This window comes from Strix aluco, chromosome 8 (genome assembly GCF_031877795.1).
Source record: "Strix aluco isolate bStrAlu1 chromosome 8, bStrAlu1.hap1, whole genome shotgun sequence".
In the NCBI taxonomy this organism is placed as follows: Eukaryota; Metazoa; Chordata; class Aves; order Strigiformes; family Strigidae; genus Strix; species Strix aluco.
The window spans coordinates 31,301,704-31,327,738 of NC_133938.1; the positions used below are offsets into that span (position 1 = coordinate 31,301,704).

The following is a 26,035-nucleotide window of genomic DNA, read 5'->3' on the forward strand; positions in this document are numbered from 1 at the left end:
ACCCTAACGTCGGCAACATCATCTGCAGTACAGGTGCGCTCTACCAGCGCTGCAGCAGCAGATTTCCCTCTGCAAGTGTTCATTTTGTAGGCACCACACCCCGCTTCGTTTTCCAACTGCCAATTAGCAGAACATCCTATTACTTGGTCAACCATTCTACAAGTCTAACCAGTTTCATTATGAATTTTTTTTTTTTTTTTTTAAATCAGAAACTTAAGGTAACTTATTTAGATGCAAGTTCTACCCAGCTGCAATTAAATGCTGGCTTTTTCTGAGCATATTGCTTTAGCCTTCCTTTGAGATTCTAGTCTTTTCTTGCAAGGCCCTACCCAAAGCCTCATTGTTTGAATCCTGGATTTGCAAAGCCCTTCCCTCCCTGCCTGCCTGCTCTCCCTACAGATCACAGATTGTCTAACAGACACCTCGTACGGTGCAGCCAAACAGGCTCCTGAATTTCACAGTGGTAGCGTTCAACACACTCTGCTGTAACCGTCGTCTCTGCTATTAACATTTCAAATCTTTTGTTTTGCTGGACCAGAGATGCTTAACCGATTCAGTTTCATTTCACTGCTAAGTGATTTATAGGTGAATGCTACGTGGAGGAGCCCGGGGTTTGCAGAAAAGCATCAGCTATTAAGGAGTATGTTTTTATAAAGGGATCAAGGGAGCTTGCAGGTGTGACAGAGCAGTCTAGCATCAGGGTGAAGGTTTGCAAGAATAGGCTTAACATTGAGATCTTGTTCAATTTTCACCAAAACCCAAACAATTGCATAAGGATTGAAAAAACTTGCTGAAAGAAATACATTCACCAAACCAGGAGTGAGATGTCTCTCCGGAAACAAACCACTCCTCCCCTTTCCCCATACTCCAGTATGCAGATAGGAACAGATACGCTGAATGAATACAGGCTCTGAGTGAGTCAAGCCTCAATAACACATTGTGTAAGACAGATTTTTATCCTTACGTCTAAATCAGGATAAAAATCATCCTGGCATTAAATTAGAATGAACGAATACGAAAAACATGGCAAGATTTGCTCCTATTACTTCTATGATCTGTGCTATTTCATACTGCAAAGAAACCACGAGGGAGGAGCAAGAACTCACCGAAAGTAGGAAAAGCTGTCGTTTGAGCAGCGATACCGTTTCACCATGAACCCCAGAGCCATGGCTACCCGCTTCCCCGCAACCTGCCGGAGCCCATTCTGAGCAAGCACACAACGGATCCTGCGCTCGTCTACGACTATCTGATAATGCCATAAAATGACTTTTAGTAAAGCAGGAGGATTCCCACGTGGCAGTAAATCCCAACAGGGCAAAACCCTCCCAGCTGTCTGCAGAGCTTTATTGCAGTCGCTGAGACCATATGCAGCCAGTCTCGACCATCTTTGCTCCTTCACCATAAACAAAACTGAGGCGAGAACTGTTGGTCCACTTGGAAATACTCTCAAATTCTTGGCCACAAACTGAAAATATGTATTTGGTCTCCTTTCAAATGTAATTTTCCTTAAGTCTTTTCTCATGCTTTTTTACATGTTTTATATATTACTGACACTGAGAAAATGTTAGAGACAAATGTGTGGGTTGAAGAGCTCAAAGAATGCAGTGGGAAACAGGCTAGAAAAGCTGTGAAAGACGATACAGTAACATGGTGCCAGATAGCCTCATGGCGAGAGCAGTTGATAACCTGGTGAGATGCTGTACTGGCCACACGACTGAAGAGCTTCATTCACATCTGGTGTGGGTCACAACTGAGCAGAGCCTAAGTCCTCTCACATTAGTGCCTTGTAAAGATAAAATGTGAGTTTTCTAGTACAAAAGACCACCCAGCAACACCCTGAACCTGGAGTAATCAAGTGGTGTGAATTACAAACTGAGAGGTTGTGGATTTCCACAGGACACCTGCGTGCTGACCCACAGTGGGCTTGTTTCTGGAGGGGCACCACAGCTCTCTTCTCTCCCCATTCACTAACCCAGCCACACCGAAACAAAGTTAAAAGCCAGAAAAAGTAGCTTGGCCAATTGCTTTCTGCTGAAACAGAAAATCTGATTATGAAAAAATCTGCAACTTATCTCCACCACTCCTCCCTACAGCATTCCTGAATCCTTTCTATTTTAAATCAACTCTGAACAGACAGCATCCATCCTCTGTCACCATGGCACACAGTGTTACAGTATCCCAAATATTGATATGCACCAGGATAACTAATCTTCCTTACTCCAGAATTTTATAGGCATTTATGTATAAACATCTCCTGTTTCTTAACAGGCCCCAAACACCTCAAAAGCATGAGAAAGCGACATGACAGCAGCCTCTATTTCCTCCTCATCCTTGCAGGGTTTTAATTTATAAAGCTATATAATACTTACTTTGAAGGCAGGGCTCTTATATTTGTTAGAGCAGGAAAAGGTAGATGCTATCAGTCAACCTGGCCCTGAAAACCTGTATAACACCATGACATCACCTAGCATCACCTGCTTAAAATGGGAAAGGGCTGACTCACTGGGGGAGGACAGGAAAGTTTTTACTGCAACAGATCGAGACTCACACAGAAAGCAGGGAGAGCAGAAGGTGAGAGAATGGCAATTCCCTCTCATGAATTAAGAGTCAGCTGCTATGTGTTATCTTCTTTCAGGCAGAAACAGTTGTCGCTGATTTGTCCCATTGGAAAAAATCCCAAACAACAGCATAATTCTAAACACGAATCAATCTTTTTAGCCTCCTCTTTCCTCCAGCCCATCTCCTCCCAGTATACTAATCTGTTCCTCATCTTCAGTGCTTCATTCCCACATGGTTTCTGAGTTGTTTTTCCTGCTGTTCTACCCACCAACTGCATTTTTCAGGCACCCTTAGATACAGAGTGAAACATATGGGAGGGAAGGGAGAAATTATTGGCAAGTTTCACTTTACAGTGGAACTGAATTTCCTTTATGGTTTTAGTTATAAAATACCATTAGAGAAGTAATAGCTCTATCCATAAACTTTCAAAGTTGGTATATTCAATTGGTGCACTGTCTGATTAGACCACAAATGCAAAGAGAACTCCATTAAACCTTCAATCTTGCCAACAAAAGGTAACTACAAGGTTGAATAGTGCTGTTACGCTTTCTTTCCAAAAAGAACTTATCAGCAATTTGTGACCCTCACCTGCAGCACAAGGCTTCAAACAGAGCTTGAGGCGAAGCTTGTGCTTTTGAACTGCAATACTCATTTGTGCAAAGATTTATTTCCAAATAAACCGAACCTCAGCTTGCTTTCCACATAGCTTGGCGACTCTCAGGTGACCTCCCTTGTCTCCAAACTGTGCACTCTGTTTACTTCAGCACATGTACCTCTGAAAGGAGGAAGATCACACAGACTGGTATCAAAAATGCTTCGTTCCATTAGTAGCAAATGATCATATCATGTCACAAAAACCCCCAAACACTGTTCCATCTCCTGCGCTACAGATGCAAGACACGTTGCTATAAGGCTACTGAGAAGGCCAAAGGAGGAGGGTGACTGGATGGAAGGTAAAGAGCAACCACCTGCTTGTCCCTGTCCAACATCCTGCACATCACTGGCTTTCCAGGGCTCTGTCCCCCAAACCTCTGCATGGACTCTGCCACTGAAACTTCTCAGTTCATTTGTTCCTGGATCCTCCTTTTTAAATCCACGCCATAGAGACTTAAGAGGACTGAGAGAACAGACCAGCTATTCCTAATGCCATCGCCGCATGCAATGGATTTTATGCTTTGCAAACCATCAGTGAAAATCCACATTTCATTCAAGTCTAGTTGACAATTCATGCCCACACTGGCAGGGAGTAGAGGAGGATCTGGTTTTAAAGAGAAGGTGGTTTTGCTGTGTATAATATCATGTCTTAAACCAAAGTTGTAGGGATTAATTATAGCTGAATTTATTGGCTTTCCCAGAACGATAGCATTTCCCTTACACTGCAAAAGGAAGTATCATCAGTCCACATTCAGCATGAGTACCAAGTTAGGGAAAGGCAAATATATTATTTATGGCAAAAAGATTTTTGCATTAAAAATCTTCAAGCAAAGCTGGTTACAAACAACAGTAAATGTAACAGGTACTTTATCACATGGTGGCATTATTTAACATGCTTATGCTCACTGCATTGCTTTTTATAGTCATGTTGCAACTCCCTGAAAATAGGGATTTGTAGCAGAATTTGACTCAAAACAGACTGGGTGAACATTACTATGACTATAGGAGCAACCCCATCCACATCATTAGTCACGTTTGGTAAGCAGCAGTCTTTTCTGTAACTTTTGAAGTTAACAAGACCTCTAACATCTGAAGCCTTGCCATCTCCATGATTTTATGGTGCTGCCTTTCAGATGGAGAAGACAGCACCATTGATTGAAGCAGCACAGCATGACAGACACAACTAATGAATTCAACTCAGCGAAAGGAGAAGGGAAAATGCATTAAACAATGTAAAATCACAGAAGCCTGCCGTGGCCTTAAGTACAGGGCAACCTATTTTTCACTCAATCTAGTTCTCCTGCTGAGCTACTGTGGAACGTAACACAGAGTAAAGTTTAATAAAAACAATCAAGAGACTTTACAAATAGTTAGGAAAAACTGCGTGAGAGCTTTTGCTTGCCTCATACACAATCTATTCCCAGTCTGAATTGCCAGCCAAAAACTAAACAAGCGTGTATATAACAAATTGAGCACTAAAATGGCCAGAAGTTACTGAGTTTTCCAGTTTTCTGAAGAACAGACCGTCTGTTCATTGTAGCAACACTGCAGTAACTATAACAACTGACTGACATTAGCAAGGATTCTTAATGTGCCTGAACTGCACCGCACATCTCTGGGCTTTGCTAGTGCTAGCTCAACTGATCTGCTCGCACCAACACAAATCCTCATATCGGCCACTGCACTGATCTGCAGATAAGTATTGCATGCATCAAGGCAAGTTTCCCTAAAGCTGATTGATCCAATGGTTTTGTATTATGAAATTTAAAGTCTGAAGCTTATTTGAAACAGATGCAGAGAAAGGTATTTGAGTCCATATTCTTAACCTGAACTTTTCGTCAGCTGTTAAGAGTAGTAAAAATTTTCAGTCCTGTGTCAGCAGTACACTGTATACTAACTAACTTCTAACATACTGAAGTCAGCCCAAAAAAACACCCATCTGCCAGTTTAACAACAAATCCCCTGCCTTGCTCTCATTCTGTGAGTGCATCCGCATGCTGCGTGTAGATTTTGTGAAGTGCCTCTGGATGAGGAGAGATTGTTTTGGGAAATGCATTGAACCTTACCTGTCATCAGCGTTGCGGAGAGATGGGAGACGAAAACTAGTGTTCCTGTCCAGCTTTGACTGACTCTTTGTCCTCTTGATGGACCCTTTCAGACGTTTACTGAAGAAGCCCTAAAATGAGAAGTTGCAGAAGTGAAACAGGGAAATTGATGCCAGTAATAAATCAATCAATGCGCTGTCACTGAGTCCAAACTCAGCAGTGATTCCTGCTGGTAATGATTACAGAACGTGCTGTATTGGGATTCCTCTGAGTAGGAAGAAAGGCTGGGCTAGATTGTCAATGAGAGTTCCAGTATGTGATAGCTTCAGATTGCAATAATTAGCACTACTCACATTACAGGTGCACTTCAATGAATTCCAGCCATTATACAAGAGACCCCAAATCCCACAATTATCATTTAATAAGGAGTAGTCTTAGATATCAGTATTTGTTCTTACCTCCCCTTTACATGTCATGATTCTTGATCAGAGTACAAATTGTCTTTTATTATGAACTTCTGCTGCACCCACAGTTTCACCCAGGTTTTTCTTTTTAATTTAGATGTAGCAGGTAAGTCTTACAATAATTTGTAATTTCAGTAGTCTCACTAGCCAGAATTGAAAATTTCAAAAGATTTCACATATAAGTGACTTCAGATACCAGTTCTGGTATTGCTCTGAAGCAAAGCTCAACGCAAACAATCTACCTGTGATCTAAAAATATTAAATCCTCAAGTAACCTGTCTTCTAAACTGCAGTTGTTCACCAATCACAGACCAAAGCCACGTTAGCTGGAGGGAGGCTCTGTGGATCGTCTAGTCAGCCTCCTACTCAGTGTGGGTGTACTGCCACACTAGGTGAGCCTAACTCTGACTCTGTCTAGTTAAGTCTCAAAAACCTCTGGTGATGGAGGTTTTACCACCTCTCTGGTCAACTCAGTTCAGTGCTGCATTACCCTTCCAGTGAGAAAAATTTTCCTTGTGTTCAACAAAAACCTCCCAAGCAGAAACCTGCAGCTGCTGCCTCATTACAGCATCTGTCACTGCTGGGAAAAGTTTGTCTCCATCACCTTTGTAATTCTCCTCTCCATTGCAGTAGGCTGCCTTGGATCACCCCTTAGCCTTTTCTTCTCCAGATAAACAAGTCGTCAACCTCTCCTCACAGTTCTCTCCTTGCTGATATCATCGAGAGCCACCGCTGTGTTACCAGGACTGAAACACGAGTACATCTGACCACTGACATACAAAGGGGTCTGCACATCTGTATGTGTGGGGAAATCACGGAAATATTTCAACACCTGCACCTTTGGTTTTCTCCTATAGCACTCTGAATTACTTTGAGCATGATGTGCATTTTAAACAAACCACAGCGTCAAATTATTTCCAGGGCTCGCAGACATACATGCGCATACATTCTTTGGCATGATCAAAGCAAATACAGAGGTTCTTAATTCAATGGGCTTAAGCAACATTTTACTGGCTGAATTTGGTTTGCTCCTTCACAGAACAGCTGCACAGAGCCACCGTACCCTGTGCACTGCTGTCGGGAGATTTACCAAACACACGTGAGTGAAACCACATTTGTTAAAAATATTATAGACTGGTTATAGGTTGGTAGAATTTGCTCAGAGAATGTTCTTTTGGTACGGATCAAGCCAGCAGATCTACAGCTTTACTTTAGTAAAGGTCTAGTGACAGTGACAGCCAGCTAGGGCCAGCCCTCTCTCCCATCATCTGTGTTTTGCTAGGATAGAAGTCGAGTACAGCTAATTTTGAACACATTCGCAAGGCAAGCCTCCACAAGCTGCGCTTGGGACAGGTGACAGATGCTGCCCACAGCTGCCTCCTGTGATACAGAAATCAGCAAATTGGAGACAAACAAGGTCTTCTGTTCTTTCCTATGCAGAACACTGACAAAGCAAGAGTGTTTTATTGGCTCCAGGTGACTCAGCCAGGCTGAAGTATGTGACTTGTTCATCTCAGACTCGTAAGAATTAGGCCATCGCAACCAAAGATGACTTTATCTGTGATCTTTTAGCCTGAAAAATCCCACATCGCTTTCACCTCTTCAGGAAGAAATTGAGGTTTATCTACGATTGGACAAGGTGCTACATAATTTCATCTAGGCTCCCTTTCCCACAAAAGGTTGGACCAGATGATCCTTTGAGGTCCCTTCCAACCTGGGCTGCTCTGTCATTCTACAGTATTCAAAGCAAAGGGCTATCCCCCTCTTCTCATCAGTGGATGCCAATTTAATTGTTGGAAAAGAAGCTGCTTCCAAAGAGCAAAGTCTGCATTTGGTCAGGTTCAAGGCATACACTAAGCAAGCATCTCTAAACCAATTTTCTAGTCTCATATTTGCCTTACTTTCCGTACTTCAGTGCTCCTTTTGAAACAAAATGTATTCTCTTCCCTTTAAACAAGCACATCCTTCAATCCTGCTCTACCTTTCCTCATTCTGTTATTCTTGGTCCCTTTACATTCAGTTTGTCCCTCTTCCACACAATTTGCTCCTCCTTGAAACTGCACAATTCCCCTCTCCGTACACACTGGTAGGTGGGTTCTCTCTCTCCTGGCACTCGTTCCCATTCTGCTTCTTCTGATGCACAACCAAGTGAGTCCTGCTCAGTTGTCATGTGTAAAATAAAACCCACCAAACCCACAGTTCCTCAAGCCCACTCCCGTGACACCTTCAGCAAATACAGCAAGATGGCCTGTCTCCTCTCTTCCGCTGAGATTGGGATGGTGATACGTTACTGAAAGCCTATCCATACCTAATGCTGGCTGTAGGATCCTTCCAGCACATGCAGATCATCCTCTTCCAAATACTTGTGTAGGAAACAACCTGCTCACACACACCAGCGCCTGACATGCACCTCTTCATGTGCAGCACAGAGAAACTGGGATGCCCTGTGGGATAGTGCTGTAGGGGACGGAGGAAGAAGGAATCTGTTTTCTGCATCTGAAGGTAGTGCTACATTTAAGGCTGCCCTTCAATCTCTGAGGCTTGCCAGCCAGCAGGCTCCTCAGGGGTGAGAGCTGCTATAGTCTCCTGCAATAGGAAATAAAATGGAAAAGGCCTGATACCTAGTTACTGCAAAAACTCCCCACAAATCTACGTAGTGTGCTGGGGAAAAGGTACTGTCAAAAGAGAAGTGTTTTCAGCTGTGTGTGCCACTCAAACTCTACCCATGTTCCTGCACTTTTCTTGGTCCTGGTATTGAAAAAGTGCCTTTGAAAAAACTCTGTAATCAATAGATGCTCTTGGGCTTCTCTTGGGGCCATTGCTGGAATTCAAGCAGAGGATGTATAGCACTTTCAAAGGCACTTTCATATATTCTGACCTCTCAGCATAAAAGGTAACAAATCCAACTACAGGGATTCAGATCTGGTGGACCCTGGCTTCATTCCAGTACCTCTCAAGCTACTCAAATTGCAAACATGAAATAACATGTTTTTCTCTCCTTAAGGGCAAATAAGACAAAGCTGACCCAATTCAGTGGGTCCAAAAGTATTTATATTGAATCACTCCAAATCCCACTCAGCAAGGGACTATGAATATTAATTTTTGTGTGCATGCACAATTTTAAATTGGCACTGCTTTAACATTAGTGAACATGTTCTTGGTTTAATTGAACATAATCTGTTCCCTAATGAAATAAATATGTTATCTGGGGTTGAATAAGGCTATCCACAGTTGACTACACCAAAAAAAAAAAAAAAAAATTAAGGTAAGAACGTACTTAAGGATAAAAATTATTCAAAAAACCAGTGTACTTATTGGTCATCCTCAAAAGACTTGAAAACATTTCCGATATTTGCTTTCTGCACCTTGCTGGCAGTTAATGCAGGGCCAGTGCTTACAGATGGACAACCTGGGAGCAGCATGAAAAATTCACATGTGCCAGAACTGAGCAGAGTTTTTCGACTTCCATTTGCCAAAGGAAATGTTTTTAAATACTGAATGCAGATAGAAAAAAGGTGTAGTGACGAAAAATAAACTTCTATCTGCCACAGTGCCATCTAACTGAAAGTTTTACTCCCTTTTCTTTCTATAGAGAAGAAATCCCTGTCAACGCTAATAACTGTAGCTTGTTCCATTAAAAAGACAAAACCATCCTTACTATTTTTCTTATTGTCTAGGTATTTCTCTTAAATACTTACTTCCACTCAAAATACGCTGCTGTTTGGTTCTTATACCTAAATGTAATGAAGTGTTTGAGCTTTAAGAATCATCATGGAACATTTCTAATAATAGTGAGAATTTTACTGCTTAAACAAACACCCTCAGACAAAAAGATGTAAATTTATTACCCAAACTGCCAGAAATTATAAGACTACATTCTTAATAAAAAAAGTACAAAATATTTGGCAGGATAAATTAGCCAGGATGCAATCTGAAAAGACCAGTACCGTGTAGAGACAGTATTTTAAGAGGAGTCCAGTGAGAGAATAACTGTAGAATTGTGCCTTAATCCCTCAAGAGACAGATTTGATGGTCCACACCTAATGAGACAAAGCTCAGTACAAATTCCTCTCAGAACCACAGGTTTAGGGGAACTGGGATGGAAAAGAGACACAGCGGGTGGAGAGACCAAACGGGCACACGCACACACTCAATCAGGCATGTGGAGTTCAGAGCAGGTTCATCATCTCAGCCAAAAGCATCAAACACTGGGGTAAGAAATCCCAATGATACAACATCTAAAAATAATTCAATCCCACTGAGAATTCTATTCATCTCATTTGGAAGTTAAGCAACTCCTCTCTCTCACTCTGCCAAGAAGAAATCGCCACAGGAGAAGTGACAAATTCAGCAGGCTTTTGTATCTTCCCTCCACAGCTGCACCAGGAAGGTATAGAAACCCTGACCCCCAAGTATTTTAAACTCAGGGATGGTTGTTGTTCAGGGCAGCTTTGGCTTCAGAAAATGCTCACCCTGTGCCAAAGATGACAATTGTCTATCTGTCCTTAATATCAGTTGAGCAGCACGTGAACTGCCCAACAAATTCAAAGACAGCCCAAGTATGAACTACTCAACTCTTTGACTATTGCTCCCTACAGACGCACTGATTCTTCCCTTTGGAGAGAACAGCCCATGCATAATAAATAATGATTGTCTTTGTTGTTTTGAAAGTGAAAGGTTAATTCAGCCATATAACACGAATTATCCATCAGTAAAATGCAACAGCATCAGTGGAAGTTTCAAAGCACAAACCCCATGTAAAACCAGGGTAAAACGGGTGACAATAAAGGTTCATATAGTGCTGTGGTTTGCAGGACCATTACCTACATTAGGTATTTCTGGGGACAAACACATTGCCTTTTGGAGGCTTGCAACGCATCTTGAACATTTATAATTCTTGATGAGGAGCACTAATGCATTATTAATAACAGCAGGTGGTTAACTTCACAGAGCAATGAGACTTGTTCTCTCTGAGGGGAAGGACCGGATGGGTACAGAGATAACACTCAAGTGACTATGGACAACAGCAGAACTGCCTCCCAACTACCGTGCGTTGTTAGTACACAAAGCATTTTCCTTAAGCTGCTCACGAGCAGCTACCAAGAAAAAAAAAAGAGTATCGTAGCCAAGTGAAAATGCTCTCCTGTGCCAGTACCACTGTAAAGCTATGGGAAGCAAAGAAGGAGGGGAAGATAGCCAGGTCATAAAATGGAAAGATACAACTAGCAGGATATTCCAGGGATTAGGAGCTAACATGGTGAAATTTATTATCCCCTGTAGAACAACAAAACACCAATATAACTAGCAAGGAGGTGGAGAAGTTTGCTGATGAGCCTAGTAACACTCAGTATTAAAACATTAGTAGCGACTACCTTTGAAGAGGCTCTCAGGCACTCACACAGTAGAAAGGCAGATGAAAACAACTATACATACACCTTGGTGGTAATATAAAGAACAAGACAAATAAAGAACAGTCAAATTCCACCATCAACTCATCCAAAAAGCCTGGCACTATGTCACTGAAGAGGTTGTTTGTGCACAGGCAGAGAACAATAAAAACCACGTTTGAATGTATAAACGAAGGATAAAGCACAATAAAAGTAAAGTGGTATTATGTAAATCTGCCATAGCTTTCGCACTAATACAGCACTCTCTTCTGATCTTCTCATCTTAGAAAGAAAACTAGAACATAACTAAACTCCAGAAGTATAAACTGATTAAAGGCAGACAAGAGGGGGATTTACAAATGATATGTTTTAAAGACCAACTATTTATTATAGAAACAAAAGCAAGAAGGGATTATAGATGTATAAAACAAATAGAATGGAAATTACCTAAGCTCCTCATGCACCCTGTTACATAAGAAAACCAAGGGGCAATTTCACATGAGAGGCAGCACATTTAACTGATTGTCAGGAGACTTTTTCTAACGTTATCTATAAATCAGCCCATAGAATTCTCTACCACAAGATATTATACAGACAATTTTTTTCAGCAAGATTAAAAAAGGATTATGTGTTTATATAAGGAAGAATAACATATGTAGCTGCATTAGTCAGGTTTAAAAATAACAAGAGTGAGCAATTATCATGCTTCAGGACACAAGCTGATCAACAGCAAGGATCAGGAAGATATTTTTCCCCTGATGGGACAGCACTGCAGATTTGGCCAGATAACAATTTCAACTTTCCAATGAAAAATTGTCTACAGCCACAGGAGGCATACAGAATAGGATGAACAAGTTTAAGAACAGTAGCAAGAAAACCAAGGAAATGGAGAGGATACCACAACAGGGCTACATTGATAATACATCTATTAATGAAATGTATCATAAAATTGCGTGTACTCTGCATGATATGCAGTCAAAAGTACTAAAGGAATCAAATTTCCAAGTCACTGGGAATCATACTAAAAAATTCATGAAGAAACAAGAGCTACTTGATAGCTGGGGAGAGCTACCTCAGCTTTCAGATCCCAGTTCAGCAAGGTGTTTAGCCTGGAGACAAGCGGGAGCAGAGCCCTGGCTGCCTTCATGGGAGCTGTCCACGGCAGGCACTAGTGTAAGAAAAGCCCCTATCCAGGAATTAAGGAACAAAGATCAGAAGTCTGTCTAGAGAACAACAAAACAACGGTGATAAACAATAAATATTATAAAAAACAGGTCACATGAGTCTATCAGGGTGTTTAATCAAACAACAGTTATCAGTTGTAGCTGGTGAAGTACGTGGAGAAGCGATGGCCTCCAGCCTACCTCCCCATGATTCAAGTGGCTGCATTTTTGTCTTTCCCTCATGTCAGGAAAAGAGGCAATAATCTTCACAACCCTGGCTCTTTAGTCCCCTGGCACACAGCCAGTAAGCAGCCCAACACTTCAGAATACCTTTTGATAATAGAACATACATGCTAATTAGAAAAACTAGTGGAAATGAGCTTTGTCAAAGCTAGTGTAACACAAATCTGAGAACTGGCTGCAGGAATATCTAAAAAGAGCAATTACAACAAGTGATAAGGTACCAAGATAGAAGAAAGTCTCCAATGGGATGTGGTGGGGATAGTGGCATGACTACCTCTGTTTAACATCTTTGCTAATGATCTGGAAGAAAAGTTAAACAGCACATTAATTACACTGAGCTATATTAAATTAGGAGGTGAAGTGAGGGCCAGGTAGGACAGAGAAATAACACAAAGGGTTGTGAGCAATTAGAAACTGGTAACACACATTCCTGTGAACTTTAGTAGCAGAACTTGGAGAACCAATTGAAAGGAATTAAAAACAGAAGAGCAAGAAAAGTGATAAAAGGGCCAGAAGGACTGATTTGCAGAGGATGCATTAATTAAACTCTGCGTAACGTGACAAAGCCATGTTTTGGAGGAGAAGAATAGAACGAGTTGGTACACATTTAAATACTATTAAACCAAGGACAACTGGAATGTGACCAGCGTTTAAAGCTATACACATTCATAGCTCCCCTACATTAACTGCAGGGCAATTAAAGTCAAGTTTACACCAAACATGAGATAAAGGTTCCTGATGTTGAGGTCCACTAGTCGGTGTCACAGACTAGATATACCCATCATCTGACTCAATGCTAAAGTTTAATGTAACAAACAAATCTGCTTTGGCAGAAAGATATCGTGAAGGTTATAGAGCCTATGAACAGTATTATCCCAGAATAAAGAGATGGATGAGAACTTGGTGAGCGTCCTGGAGTTAGCCAATCACCCATTTCTGCCTTTCGACACAAAATCTGTGGAATAATCGCCAGCATGCCTAAGCCATCACATCACAGACAAATGATAAAAAATTAAAGCAGATTCAAACAAACATGTTATGGGCAGAAAAGAGTGGAAAGTGGAAGGAAAAACGTTAATCTTACAACAGGGATTACAGATTTGAGCACAACCAGTTTTTCATGAAGGATGTCGCGATGCCTCACACTAACATAAATCAACAATTCCATCTCTGCATTGGCGCTGACGCAGAATTAATAATATATACTTGTATGCCATCAGGTCACATGGCCAGAAAAGATCAGACTTGTCCTAACCTGGCAGCATGACGGTAGCGGAGCAGTGCTCTGGAGAAGCAACAATCTTGCTGACTGCATAAAAGATGAGGCTGGGCAGCCGCGAGATCTCATCAAGCTTTGACCTTCACTTAGAGGCTGGCTGCATTGTCTTCTGTTCCATTTAGCAGTACTCTTAAAGAGCAAAGAGGCAGACAGTATTTCTATAGATCCAGTTATACTCTTGACTAGAAACAAACCAAGGAAGGCAATCTGTAAGTATCAGTCTTTCCATCATATACACACATATTCCTATAAAAATCATTTTATTACTTTAAAGATTGTGCTCAGGCTTTCCTAGCTCATTTGCACCTGTCTTTGCCTCTTTCTTGTCTTTTTTTTTTTTTTTTCCTAATAGCCAGTAGACATGGATGAATCGTATATTATTTGTAATAACAACTAACAACCCTACCCTAGAAATGCAAAAATTGGAGAGCACGAGTCTGAAGAGTGGTTCAGCAATTCCCCTCTATCCTGCCACTGCAGGAGGTTTGAAGATTTTGATAATCTCCTATTTACCCTGGTCACTCAATTCCAATGGCAGAGCATGAGACAATACGGTAGGTTGCTGCAGTGCTCAACCGGGGCTCAACAGTGCAACAGTAGGGAACGGGATGCACTGAGACAGACACTCTGCCAGGACATAGTGTGTGTGGGAAGGGAAAAAGCTGGTTTCTCGCCCACCTATGCGTCACGATGCCTACTTCTAGCCAGTTCCGTCTGCCTTCCTATTTGTTCAGTCAAATAATATTCATTATTAAAAAATATGTCTCTTCCTATATATGCATATCTATGAACAGCACACATCTGTCTGTATGTGCGAAGACACACTTACACACTTCCTCATCTCAGTCTTCCTACCTTTGTGCCCTTCTGTTCTCTCTCAACATTCCTCCCAGGTACGCTTGGAAATTGTCAAACAGCAATTAGAACACCACTGAACCTAGATGGAGACTAATGTTTTAACTGCAGACAAGAATGTTTGAGGAAATGGGGAAGAAAAAGAAAGGACAAGCACCAAGGGCTCTTATCTCTGTACGCATGCCTTGTGCTGTGCAATGTCAGCATTAGCAGAATCCACTTTATTCCCCTTGGTGGGAGATAACCAGAACAAACGCACTGCACATGCTGGTCCATGTAGTGGTTAGTCCTGAGGAAGAGTACGTTTATAACTACTGAGATTCTACTTTTCACGCAATAGTAAGTTTAAACATATGTCTTTTCCTCCAGTGCACATACAGGAGGTAGGAAGGCAAATTTCCTAAACTCTACACATCAGCCCCTTAAAATAAATCCTTCACTGACCACTGCCACTGAAGTGGCTACTCAAAAAATGTCTCGTCAAGGAAATGTTCGCTTAAAGGCCATTATGCTGTTATGAATCAAAATTCCAGATGCTAAACAAATGCCAATTAGCAGTATTAAAAAAACAGATGCCTTGTTCTGAGTGAGTACCACTGCCTGGCGTTTGAAAGGAAAAAAAACTGCACAGAACATGCTGGAAGCCACTGTCCTATTGAGAAGACAGCTTTTAAATAGCTTTTCTGAGAGGCAAACTTAAAAAGCTGTAAAAGCAACTTATTATGAAAGTCTCAGCATAATTTTCCATCAGTATGGAAGAAGGTTAAGCTGTCCCCTGCCTTAAGCTGCTTTCTGTTAGAAATCCAAGCAGTGAATAGAAGAGGTATGGCACAGAGTCAGGTCCGCGGAAAGAATAACTGAGACAGCACTACACTGCAGCTGCCTATAGCCCTCCGACCTATACTGTAGGTGTCAATGTTTGGAAGAACAAAAATGCAAGTTCTTTTATTATGAATCTGCCTTATATATACAATAAATCCTCGCCAAATAATGATGACCTCACACACACACACAAATTTAAAGCCATTATAGGCATCCCTTCTATCCTTCACTTGAAGCTCTTCTCAGACCACTGATCTGAGACTTCCACGAGGCGCCCAAGTCATCTTACCTACTTTTGAGAGCTGGGAAATTCTTAATATAAATCAAAGGAAGAAACGTGATTCCTCCCCATCTTCCACCTAGTAGGTGTGTGCCAATCCACAAAGTTAACAGAGTATTCTATTTCAGTAGTTTTGGCTTGAGCTCGTCTGTATTCTTAAGCAATCTGACTTCTAATTGCAGCTTGCTCTTTTAAACAGATCAGAAGTTGGCATGTTTTAAAACAGGGTGATCTCAGCCCCCACCTGCACTGCAACCTGCTAAGGAGTAACAGCCTATAAATGGGCTATTCAGAGCAAATCCTACAAAGCCAGAAGCCTTGTCCCTATGAGAAAGACAGGAGGGTGCATTATGCTCCTGGGTATACAGGTGGCCAGCCAGACAAAGCAGCATAATACCAGCTACACGTGGCACAAATAGCTTCTAGTTTTTTTGCTGGTTTATGCCCAAGAAAGGCAGACATGAGCCTATTTGCCAGAGTCCTAAAAGCCCAATACACTGCCAGGGGAAATGAGAAACATTCTGCAAGGTTCTTGTTTTGAAAGGGAGCATGAGCTAAGTAGTATTAGAGAACTATTAGAGAAGAATTAGAGAAACATTAAAACATTACTTAAAAGATAGCATCAATATTTTTAAAAATTGTACAAAAATGAGGAACAAAGAAGAAAGGAGGCATATAAAATAAACAATACAGATAGTAATCAAACACTGATATGTAGCTTGCAGTTGTTAGACAAAGACTATGACAACACATGTATACATCTAAAGGCTAGGGCAATTACTTTTAAACGAAGACAAATAAGACAGAGAATTTCTTATAAATGAAGACAAGAATAGCTAGGACTTTTGAAGGCTCTTGGAGTTCAGAAATCCTCCTGGAACTGTGCAGATCACGGGCTCAGCCTAAAAATCTCAGAACTTGACATAACAGAATATTCTTGTGACAGCTTCACATGCAACTAGAGCAAGACCCCTTTCCCCAAGTGCCACCCAGAAAACAGGTCACTGAAGTGACAGAGGACAGTTCAGAGATTCACAGAATAGCTCAGGTGAGTAGGCACCTCTGGAGATTGTCTAGTCCAACCTCCTGGCTCAAAGCAGGGTAAACTAGAGCAAGATGTTTAGGACTGTGTGTCCAGTTTGCTTCTGAATGTATCTCCAAGGATGGAGACTCCACAATCTCTCCAGGCAAGCCTGTTCCAGTGTTTGATCACCCTCACAGTGAAAAAAGCTTTTTCTTATGTTTAAATGGAATTTCTTACATTTCAATTTGTGCTCACTGCCTCTTGCCCAAAGAGCCTGGCTCCGTCGTCTTTATTCCCTTCCATTAGGTATTTATATACATTGCTAAGATTTCCCTCTGAGCTTTCTCTCCTCAAGGCTAAGCAATATATTCTGCTTTAACTGCTACTTCAGATGTTTTTTGAACTAGAGGAAAATGTGATTCATGGTCTTTCAATAGACATTAGAAGTTCAAGTTTCGTTCTGACAAGAAAGTCTTTACAAAAGAAATATTCTTCACAATGAGGATAGTCAAATATCAGAACAGATTGTGCATCCTTGGAGGTTTTCAACACCTGACTGGAGAATGCCCTGAGCAATCTGATATAAGTTGGTTCAGCTTTGAAGAGGGGAATAGATCAGAGGCTTCCGGAGGTCCCTTCCAACCTATATTATTCTATGACCCTGAAAAGGGACCAAGTATGGATACCCAGTATATTCACTGCTTCCTTGGTCCCTTTTTCAATTTCAATAAACCACGAGTTTACAGGTTGTTTCATACTTCATATATTCTATACACTCTGACCAACCTTAATCCTTTTATAATTTAAATAGCTCTCATTAAATCCCTGGCTGTTTTTTTATTCTATTTTTAAAATGACACAATGTAGGATTTAATCAAAAACCAAGTTTCACACACATTAGGACCTAAAGTGAGCTAGGAAGTGTGCTTAAAAGGGATGAGTGCTATCTAAAGCAAAGCAAGAACATATACACTAAGGTACCAAAGCAGTGCTCATGTCCATAGAGAATATACAAAAAAATCCCATGTTCACTAGATAATAGTTCTCTTGTTTTCCCTCAGGTTTTAAAGTAGGCAGACTACTTGCCAAAAATAAAGAGGGGTAAGAAAAAAAATATTTGCAACATTCAAGTTAGATATTTTAAAACAGGAACAAATATTGTTAAAAAATTACTGAGCACCTCATTTTAACTTGAAGCCTTTGCCCTCAGTCTAATAATAGTTTTTGTGCTCTTGGATACACTGACCAAAGACTAACACAAGCAAGAAAATCCACACTCTAGCTGAAAAAGTCTCATGAAGACTCACAGCCAAGCAAACTCACAACAAAAACTGAAAAGCTGAAGAGCAATTAACACACCTACAGAAATTTCATCAGTTTCTGAACTATAAAGCCATTTCAATTTTTTATGTATTTCATTGGCACGAGGGAAAAGTAACATGCTATCACCAACCTAAAGGAACCTTTTTCCTAGTCAAAATTAAATATGTAATATAATCCCTGGAGGCGACTTCAAAAGTATTTATATAGGTCGCTGCCCACATTAACACTGATGTTTCACTATTTGCAACTTTAGATCAAGGCAATGAAAATAAGCAAGTTACAGATCTACCAGGCATCTCATAGATAATACATGACAGTTGATAGCAATACCTCTTGGTCAACTGGAAATATTAGCTAAATACTCTTTTTTTTTTTTTTTTTTCCCTCCCAGAGCTTAGTTGTACACTGTGATATTTTAATCTCCTCCTCCTATTCAATGAGAAAAATTCCTCCTTTGCAGGAAAGGCACACTTACTGGCACTTTGAAAGGAGAAGTATTCGAAGCATCCATGGAGTTGGTTTTCTCAGAGGTGCTGGTCCCGGAGATGCTCCGTCTGCGAGGAGATCTCTCTGCTGGGACCTCTAAGGAAGAGAAGAAAAAGAAGGTGAATGGGTGCTGGGGGGTGGGGAATAGTCAGGTTTTATGCTCTATAGGATAGATGCCTCAGCAAAGTTTCAACTGCATTACTAAACTGCTGAATTACACTCACCTATTTTTCAATATCTTATTTACTCACTAAATGACAATGGCATTTCCACTGACAGATTCAAGGTTGTGAATTTGACTTGACTGTAGGAAACAGGCAATTAAAATAAAAAATGATGGTAAAGTTCAGTACCCAAACATATTTAGTATTCTATCACTGTTTGTGAGATATTATTCAGAGAGCTTTTTTTTTTTTTTTTTTTTTTTTTTATGTAAGCAATGCAGTAATTAACAGATAACTAAAATGAAGACACAGGGAAGCTCAATTTTAGTCACAGCTGAACACAATTTGACAAAGGTCAAAGTTCGGTCTTATACGATCACACTACTTGCTCAAACCGTGCAACCAGCAGAAGACTCATAACTGCCTGGGTAATATGACATATATATCTCTGCAGATAAAAAAAATAGGTCAACTTCTCCTCATTCTGGCAATATGACCTTACTAAGATACGACTTTGGCATCTTAAATCCATGCAGGTTGATCTGATGAGTACAAATATTCATAAAAGATGCACTTATATCTTTTTTTAGTATAAAGACTAGAATAGCAGCATAAGAAAGTATACACACCATTAAAAATCTCTACACAAGCACACATATACTGTACATAAATGCATTTTTATATATAGCCAGATACACATACATACACAAACAGATACCTTTATCACAACTGCTGCCCATCTCCAGCTCAATTGCCAGACTTAAAGGAATCCAGCTTCACAAAACATCCCCCAACACAGGGAGGGAAAAAAATCACTTCCTAGCAGAAAGTCCATTGTTATCTTCCGAATCCTAAAGAAAAGGAGTAAGCCGTGACTCCAGACAGTGACATTTTGACTCCTGCCGTTTTCCTTTCAAGAGACAGATGCAGCTTAAACTTCCATTTCTGGCCGCCTGGCCCTGGGGATCCGTGCTACTTCCACTTAAGAGAAAGCTGGGTCTCTCCTTTCCCCCTCCCTTCCCACAGCTTGCAGAGAGCAAGCGAGCGAGTGAGCGAAAAAGAAACACACAGGACTGCAGCTATTCAATCAATCGCTCCGACTGCACATCCTCATTAGTTACTTTCAGGCTATTAACAGACGCCCAACTGCCGGCTTCCCTCCGCTACAGAAAATTTCACTGTATATCCTGATTCACAGCAGCAAAAAAGGTTTACAGAGATAGATTGCCAGCTGGTGCCACGAGAGCAGTGTTTTCCTCAAAATAACCGAGGAAAAAATGAGAAAAGCCTTCTTCGGGGATAACATTACTTGTGATGTCTTTGCATACTGGATTTTGATTTCACCAGAGTTATAACATGTATCTCCCATGGATGCTTGAAGAACGACAAAATGGAGCATACTGAACGAGAGGCTAAGAAATCTGGACCCTGCAGTATTAGTGTCTCACACTGTAGATATTTATCTTTTAAAAAACCAAACCGCTAACATTTAGCATCTCAATCTGCTTGTAACCATCAACCGGTAAAGAACTGCCAAGAGGGAGAACAGCCTCCTAAACTGGGCAAACAAAGTCTAACACACAATATAGCTACCACTGGAAAATGGGCAGGGCACAGCCGCTGGCTGCCGACCATCAGGACGATGCACAAGCCCCGCTCACACCGCCCAAGTAAATCATGGTGTGTCAAAGCTCGCAATAACCGCGATAGAGCAATACCACTTTCGGGGAGATTTCTCCTTCAGCTGATGAGCGGCATCGGGCACTTTCTCTTACAGCTACGGAGGCATCATCGCCTGTTCCAGTGCTGGAGGGTAAGTCCCTGTCAGGGCACCTTTAGAGAACAAAGCGCTTGGAGCAGGGCCAGTGCTAGACCAAGGTTTTTTGAGTAACAGTCAGTCCCACCAGCTTTTGCAGAGGTTGCTAGTTTTATCTAAAGATGTGCTCTTTTATACCGCCAGCCTCCTCCCCCTGCCTCTACAAAGGGAAACTTATTTTCTGCAGCACCTGTAAGTACTGCTCTCCCAAAGACAGCTGTACTTTGTAGGACTTAAATGATTGCTTCTGCTGTTCTCACTGTAAATGTAATGAAAGCAAATGGGAGTGCTAGATTCACTTGGAACTGGGGACTAAAGCGAGCACCTTTTATTTTACATCGAATAGTAATGCGTAACGTAATAGGTTTGGCTTTCTCTACTTCTCACACACAGGAAATCACATCAAAGCTGCTTCAGTAATTTAACACAGTCTGTTAACTTTGCTGAGTCATAAATGAAAACAGGAGCCTGAATTCCCTCACTATTTTCAACAATAGGTTCTGCAGGAGAGGCAGTTTAGAAAAAAGTTTAAGTTGAAACCAAATGGAGTTGAAAAGCTACAACACAAGGAACATGCCTGGCTCGCCTTGCCTTTCCTCCTCCCCCCACATCCACCCAGCAGCGATTCGACTTCTCTGCAAACAAAACACTGAGATTCCATTGGTAAAATGAGTTTCTTCTGTTCTCAGACCATTGCAGAAGTGTACCAAATGGGGATGGGAAAAAGAAATATTCACAAGGTGCCTGCAATGAACTAAAAATAAAATTACCTTTCCCTCTCCTCTCCTTCCAAAGAGCAAATAAACAACGTGCTCAGTCCCCAGGAAAAATAAGACCTAGTTATAGCAAAATTGTTGAGATATGTTAACTGGAAATCAAAAGCTAAAGCAACCTGCTATGATACCCATAGAACAGTATTTTTGCTGAGTTGTGTAAAAAAAAAAAAATCAAATCTATACTGTCACCACCAGGCAAAAAATTAGACAGTTCCTTCCCCTGCTCCACAAGTAATGCTAGAGGCTACTCTTGCATAATCTTCACCTGCTGTAGAAATCAATGCACCTCTCATCGGCTTAGTATTAAATTACAACTGCTTTCTGCATTGCTCACTCTCAGGGACCAAGACTACAGATAAATCACATTGCTTCTACGGATAAACAATCTGAAGCCCTTTTCATCCACTCTTAGTTTCTGGGAAGAAAAGAAAGGCGGGGGGGGGGAAGGTAAACAGACCTTCCCCTTTTCAACCTTTAAAAAAAAAAAAAATCCATCAAACAAATGAGTTGTAAATATTCCTGTGGGACACTTTATCACCTCATATATTGGTCATATGCAGTAATATTTATGTAAATAGATATTTATGCAAATAAATATTTACACACTACATAGAAATAGTCAGTTACAAATTAGCTGAGCCAATTACTCAGCAATGGCATATGCCTCTGAAAAGGGAACTGCCCAAGGATACAATCAAGGTAGGTCTCTTCACATCACACTGCGCCACACTCTACCCTCTGCAACACCAAAGCTTGGTTCGTTGGCCAGAAGGCAGGTTTGTGTAAGTCAGGTGCCACTTACTACTATGAGTAGTGGTGATGATTGACTTCCTCTGAAGGCAACTGTCTTGGCCACAGAGGCATAGCCTCAGTGACCTCTGGTCAGGATGTGGCTCTCGGACTTGACCTGAATTCCCTGTTGCTGGGTGCTCTGGCCACTTGAAATCCGAAACCTTGCTGTTGTGGGAATTTGTGTTCTACTGTGAAGAGCTATTTCTCAGGATGGGAGAAGTAGAGATGAAACAACCCTCCCAGCTTTGCAGGACAGTGCTTGCTACTCTATCTCCATTTTTCTGAATTAGAAATGGCTTGGTGAAGGGCAGGAAAAACAATCAGGAACAAAGAAATATCCTTAGGGGTTAAACGAATTAAGTTACTGAACTTGCAAATAAGGTCACAGAAACAAAGATTACAGGGGTGTCCATGATCTTGCAAAGGGCAATGCAATGAAATTACTGCATGGTCTCAGTGGAACTTCCATCAAGTCTGTAGCACCTTCCAGGCTGGGCTTGTGTCCTCCCAGGACTGGCAAGAACATCTCCAGATCTGAGTTCCTGCTTATGAAGTCCAGGAGTTGACTCTAAAGCAGTCCCAAAGACCTACCTGGAGTTGCAAAAAAGGGGTAAGCGTGCTGGCAAGCATAATTCTTGTCTGACACTACTCATACAGGGCTGGTACCGGTATCTGTCACAGCGAACAACAGATCAGACCATCTACTCCAGGCTGGCAGGTCCTACATTTCTATAACAAAGTTCTTAGCCTGGTCATGTTCTGCACACCAGCCTTTTATCAACTGTGACTTTTAGCAGTTTGTAGTAATCAATGAAAAGTCATAATCAATAATCAAAGTCACAATTTCATCAGTTGTGACTTTTAGCAGTTTGTAATAACACAGGGCTTAGCACTGACCAATTATCTCCTACAACATCCTTCGCTCTGATTGGCAAGGAAGATTTGCATTTGGGAAAAGCTACATTTACCATCGACTGCTGGTGTATATTATCTACTGGTTAAGAAAATAAAAGAAAGATATAGTAAGATTTCAGGGATTGGGACTTTCTTTTGTTTGTCTGCGTACACCCTGATATGATGGTACCTTGGTCTGCGACTAAAGGAGTTAGAAAATATGATTAATAAAAATAACCAATTCATTCTGCCTCTCAAGTCTAGCTTAATTACAGGCATTTGAAAAACACAAAACCAGTTCAATACGACCAATTACCTGTCCAGAACCAAGCATTTCCAAAGACTGCCTCTCAGGTGCACTTGTATTAAAATGTTCCCAGCTGAAACAAAACAAAACCCCACCCAAATATTTTCACCCCCTTTATATAGTTACCTTGTCACTCCCCATGAGAAAATGGTAATTGCTGCTGGTCAGAGCATCAGCTGAGCAATCACACAATCCTGCAATTAGCCTCTTGTCTGAAGGATCAATAAGCTACACATACTATACCCCCTTTTTTAAGCAAAATTTGTTGTTGTTTTAAATGTGGTAGCACTCATGCAGCAACAGTGGTACACAGTGGACAAGCAAGCTAAACATTTACCTTTTAGCCATGCCATTTTAGAAATTCATCTGCCCGGACAGGTTATTATACATTTCAAATATGGTAACGCCTAGAGGCCTCTTACCAGGGTGCAGCATGGCCAGACTAGGTACTGAACAGGCACCATTTCTGCCCCAAAGAGTTTACAGTCTTAACTTGAAACAAGGCGCTATTAGAGTGTGACAAACCCTACATAGGAGGCAGGAGGGAAGAAGTATGTTAAGAAAATAAGACATGCAAATTAAGTAGGTTATCCTTTATGGGCCTCTGGGTAATTATTTATTTTTAAAATAAACTTATACTAAAGTAATTATCCTCAGATAAATAACTAAATCTTAGGGGGTGTAAATAAAAGAGTATCTTGAGGAAAGATTTGGGGGGGGAATCTTAGTTATTGAAGATTTGTAAGGACGGGAAAGATAAGTGTTTCTCTCAGAGGACAGACAGAAGAGACCCTACTGGGGATGTAGTAATGGACTAGAAAGGACTAAAGGATTTCAAGGCCTCCTTCAGCAGTATTTTCTACTCCGTCAAAAGGCCAATTAGCCTTACGGATTAGCTACAAAAGAAATACAGAATAAAAACCCTCAGCACTTGACTTTTTGTGACAGTATTTCTTTTACAAACACACTTTAAAAAAATAATAGGCTCAAATCTAAGCTTGGAAGAGTTGGAGCACTTATGGGTTTGCTGCTGGCAGCTAGTTTTTGAAGATGTTATTCATAGATGTAACCACCAGTTGAGTGGTTTACTACAGAGACAAACAGAGATTCAGTATTTGTTTCATGGACAACAGGAACTACAGAGCTTGTTTCTTACTTTACAAAGACAGTACACTAAAACTTTTAGCTTATAGGACAGGAAAATAAACCATAACAGAGATACTGCCTCTCTCCTCTGCTACAGTTTTCTTAACTATTTTCACTGCAAGTTGCTGATCACCTACCACAGAGCATAAATAATGAAGGTGCTTGTTTGGACCCTGATGGTTTGGTTTTCTCCTATATGCATGTATTTTTTTAAAAAAATTAAAAACCAACATACATATATATGTCATTTTAAAAAAAAAAGTTTTATATGAATGAGTGAATGTTCATCAAGTTTAATATTCGGGTGGGCTGCTAATTCAGTACATTCAATCCAGATAAACTACTGTGTTGAACCTATTAAAAAGGGAGTATCTAATTCACTTTTAGAGCCTTTTAAAAGTAAGTAAACATTTCAACAAGTACAAGAATTCAACATGCTCCAAGGCAGTTTATGATATATCATTACAGCATATACATTCAGTAACGTTATGGCATTCACAACTTTGTTAAGACAGAAGCGACTACTATTTTTGTGTCATTGTCTCTTTAGGGTTGTTTCAGAGTGCTCATGTGACAGCACTAATGAGAAAGAGATCTTGTTGGGTGCAGTCAGTATTTACTTATGGTTTCTTTTGCCCTGGTGAAAATACATACCAGCTGAAAAATTAGACAGTAGTAAAAAGCAGCAAGATACAAAGCATTAGGAGATACATAAGAAGGAACAAGAAGAAGAAATGTCTGAACAGCATCTTTCAGATGAGTATTACCTAATGAAATAGGAAGCCTCATACAAAAATAAATAAAAATGTTAATGTTTTATCTTGGAGTAAGCATTCTGTCTCACCTGGGGAGAATTCAGACTTGGGCCCAATTCATAGACTGTCATAAACATTTAACTAAATGCCTCTGTAAGAAGCTTAGGGTAAAAGCAAACTCAAAAACTCTGATCTGTTTTAAGTCCAGGTTTGTGTTCTGGTTAAAATACATCATGCGAATTCTACAAGGTATAACTTAAAAGAGAAAACTGAAACTTGCAGTGATAGCTTTTCCACATTTATCAAGACAACTAGACGGGGGAAAAAAAAAGTCACAAGAAGATACATCAGAGAGAATGCAACCAAGTCACAGTATACTAAATTGCACAAAAACTATGAAGCCTGGAAAGGGAAATACAAAGGCAGCTCTGCAAAGCTCTCTTGCTATAGAACTCCATCATCAAACAACCGCTACATACCAATTATGATCAAAAACTCTCCCAGTCCATTAGCAGGGATTTTAAAAGAAGATACTGTGCTTTACTAGGGATTGAATCGATTAGACAAGTCTTGCAAGATGATCCAGGTAAATATCAAAGATTTTTAATTTACAGACAGGTATTTCTGTTGGTGTTAAGACACTTAGATTGTGCTGGCATATAAAAAAATGTGTAATTGAATTAGTGCCCAGTTCAGGAGGTGCACAGCAAGCAACCTAAATGACACTTTAAGTCACTTAAAAGACATTTAAGTCATTGATTCCTAAAGGACTTTACAGTCTGAAAGACAAGACCTAACACG

At 40.6% G+C, this 26,035-nt stretch overlaps 1 protein-coding gene across 8 annotated transcripts in view; it reads right to left on the minus strand.

The window, feature by feature from the left end:
• RASAL2 (RAS protein activator like 2) overlaps positions 1 to 26,035 on the minus strand; it is a 186,962-nt gene that overhangs the window by 37,281 nt on the left and 123,646 nt on the right. For 7 of the 8 annotated variants that reach the window (XM_074833003.1, XM_074833002.1, XM_074833001.1 and 4 more), the window contains exons 4-5: positions 18,574 to 18,680; positions 5,280 to 5,389 (exon numbers count right to left, since the gene is read on the minus strand). In XM_074833003.1, coding sequence (XP_074689104.1) covers positions 5,280 to 5,389; positions 18,574 to 18,680 — 217 coding nt within the window. Of the gene's footprint in view, positions 1 to 5,279; positions 5,390 to 18,573; positions 18,681 to 19,466; positions 20,142 to 26,035 lie in introns of those variants that run through there. The other variant, XM_074833005.1, reaches the window with a different exon arrangement.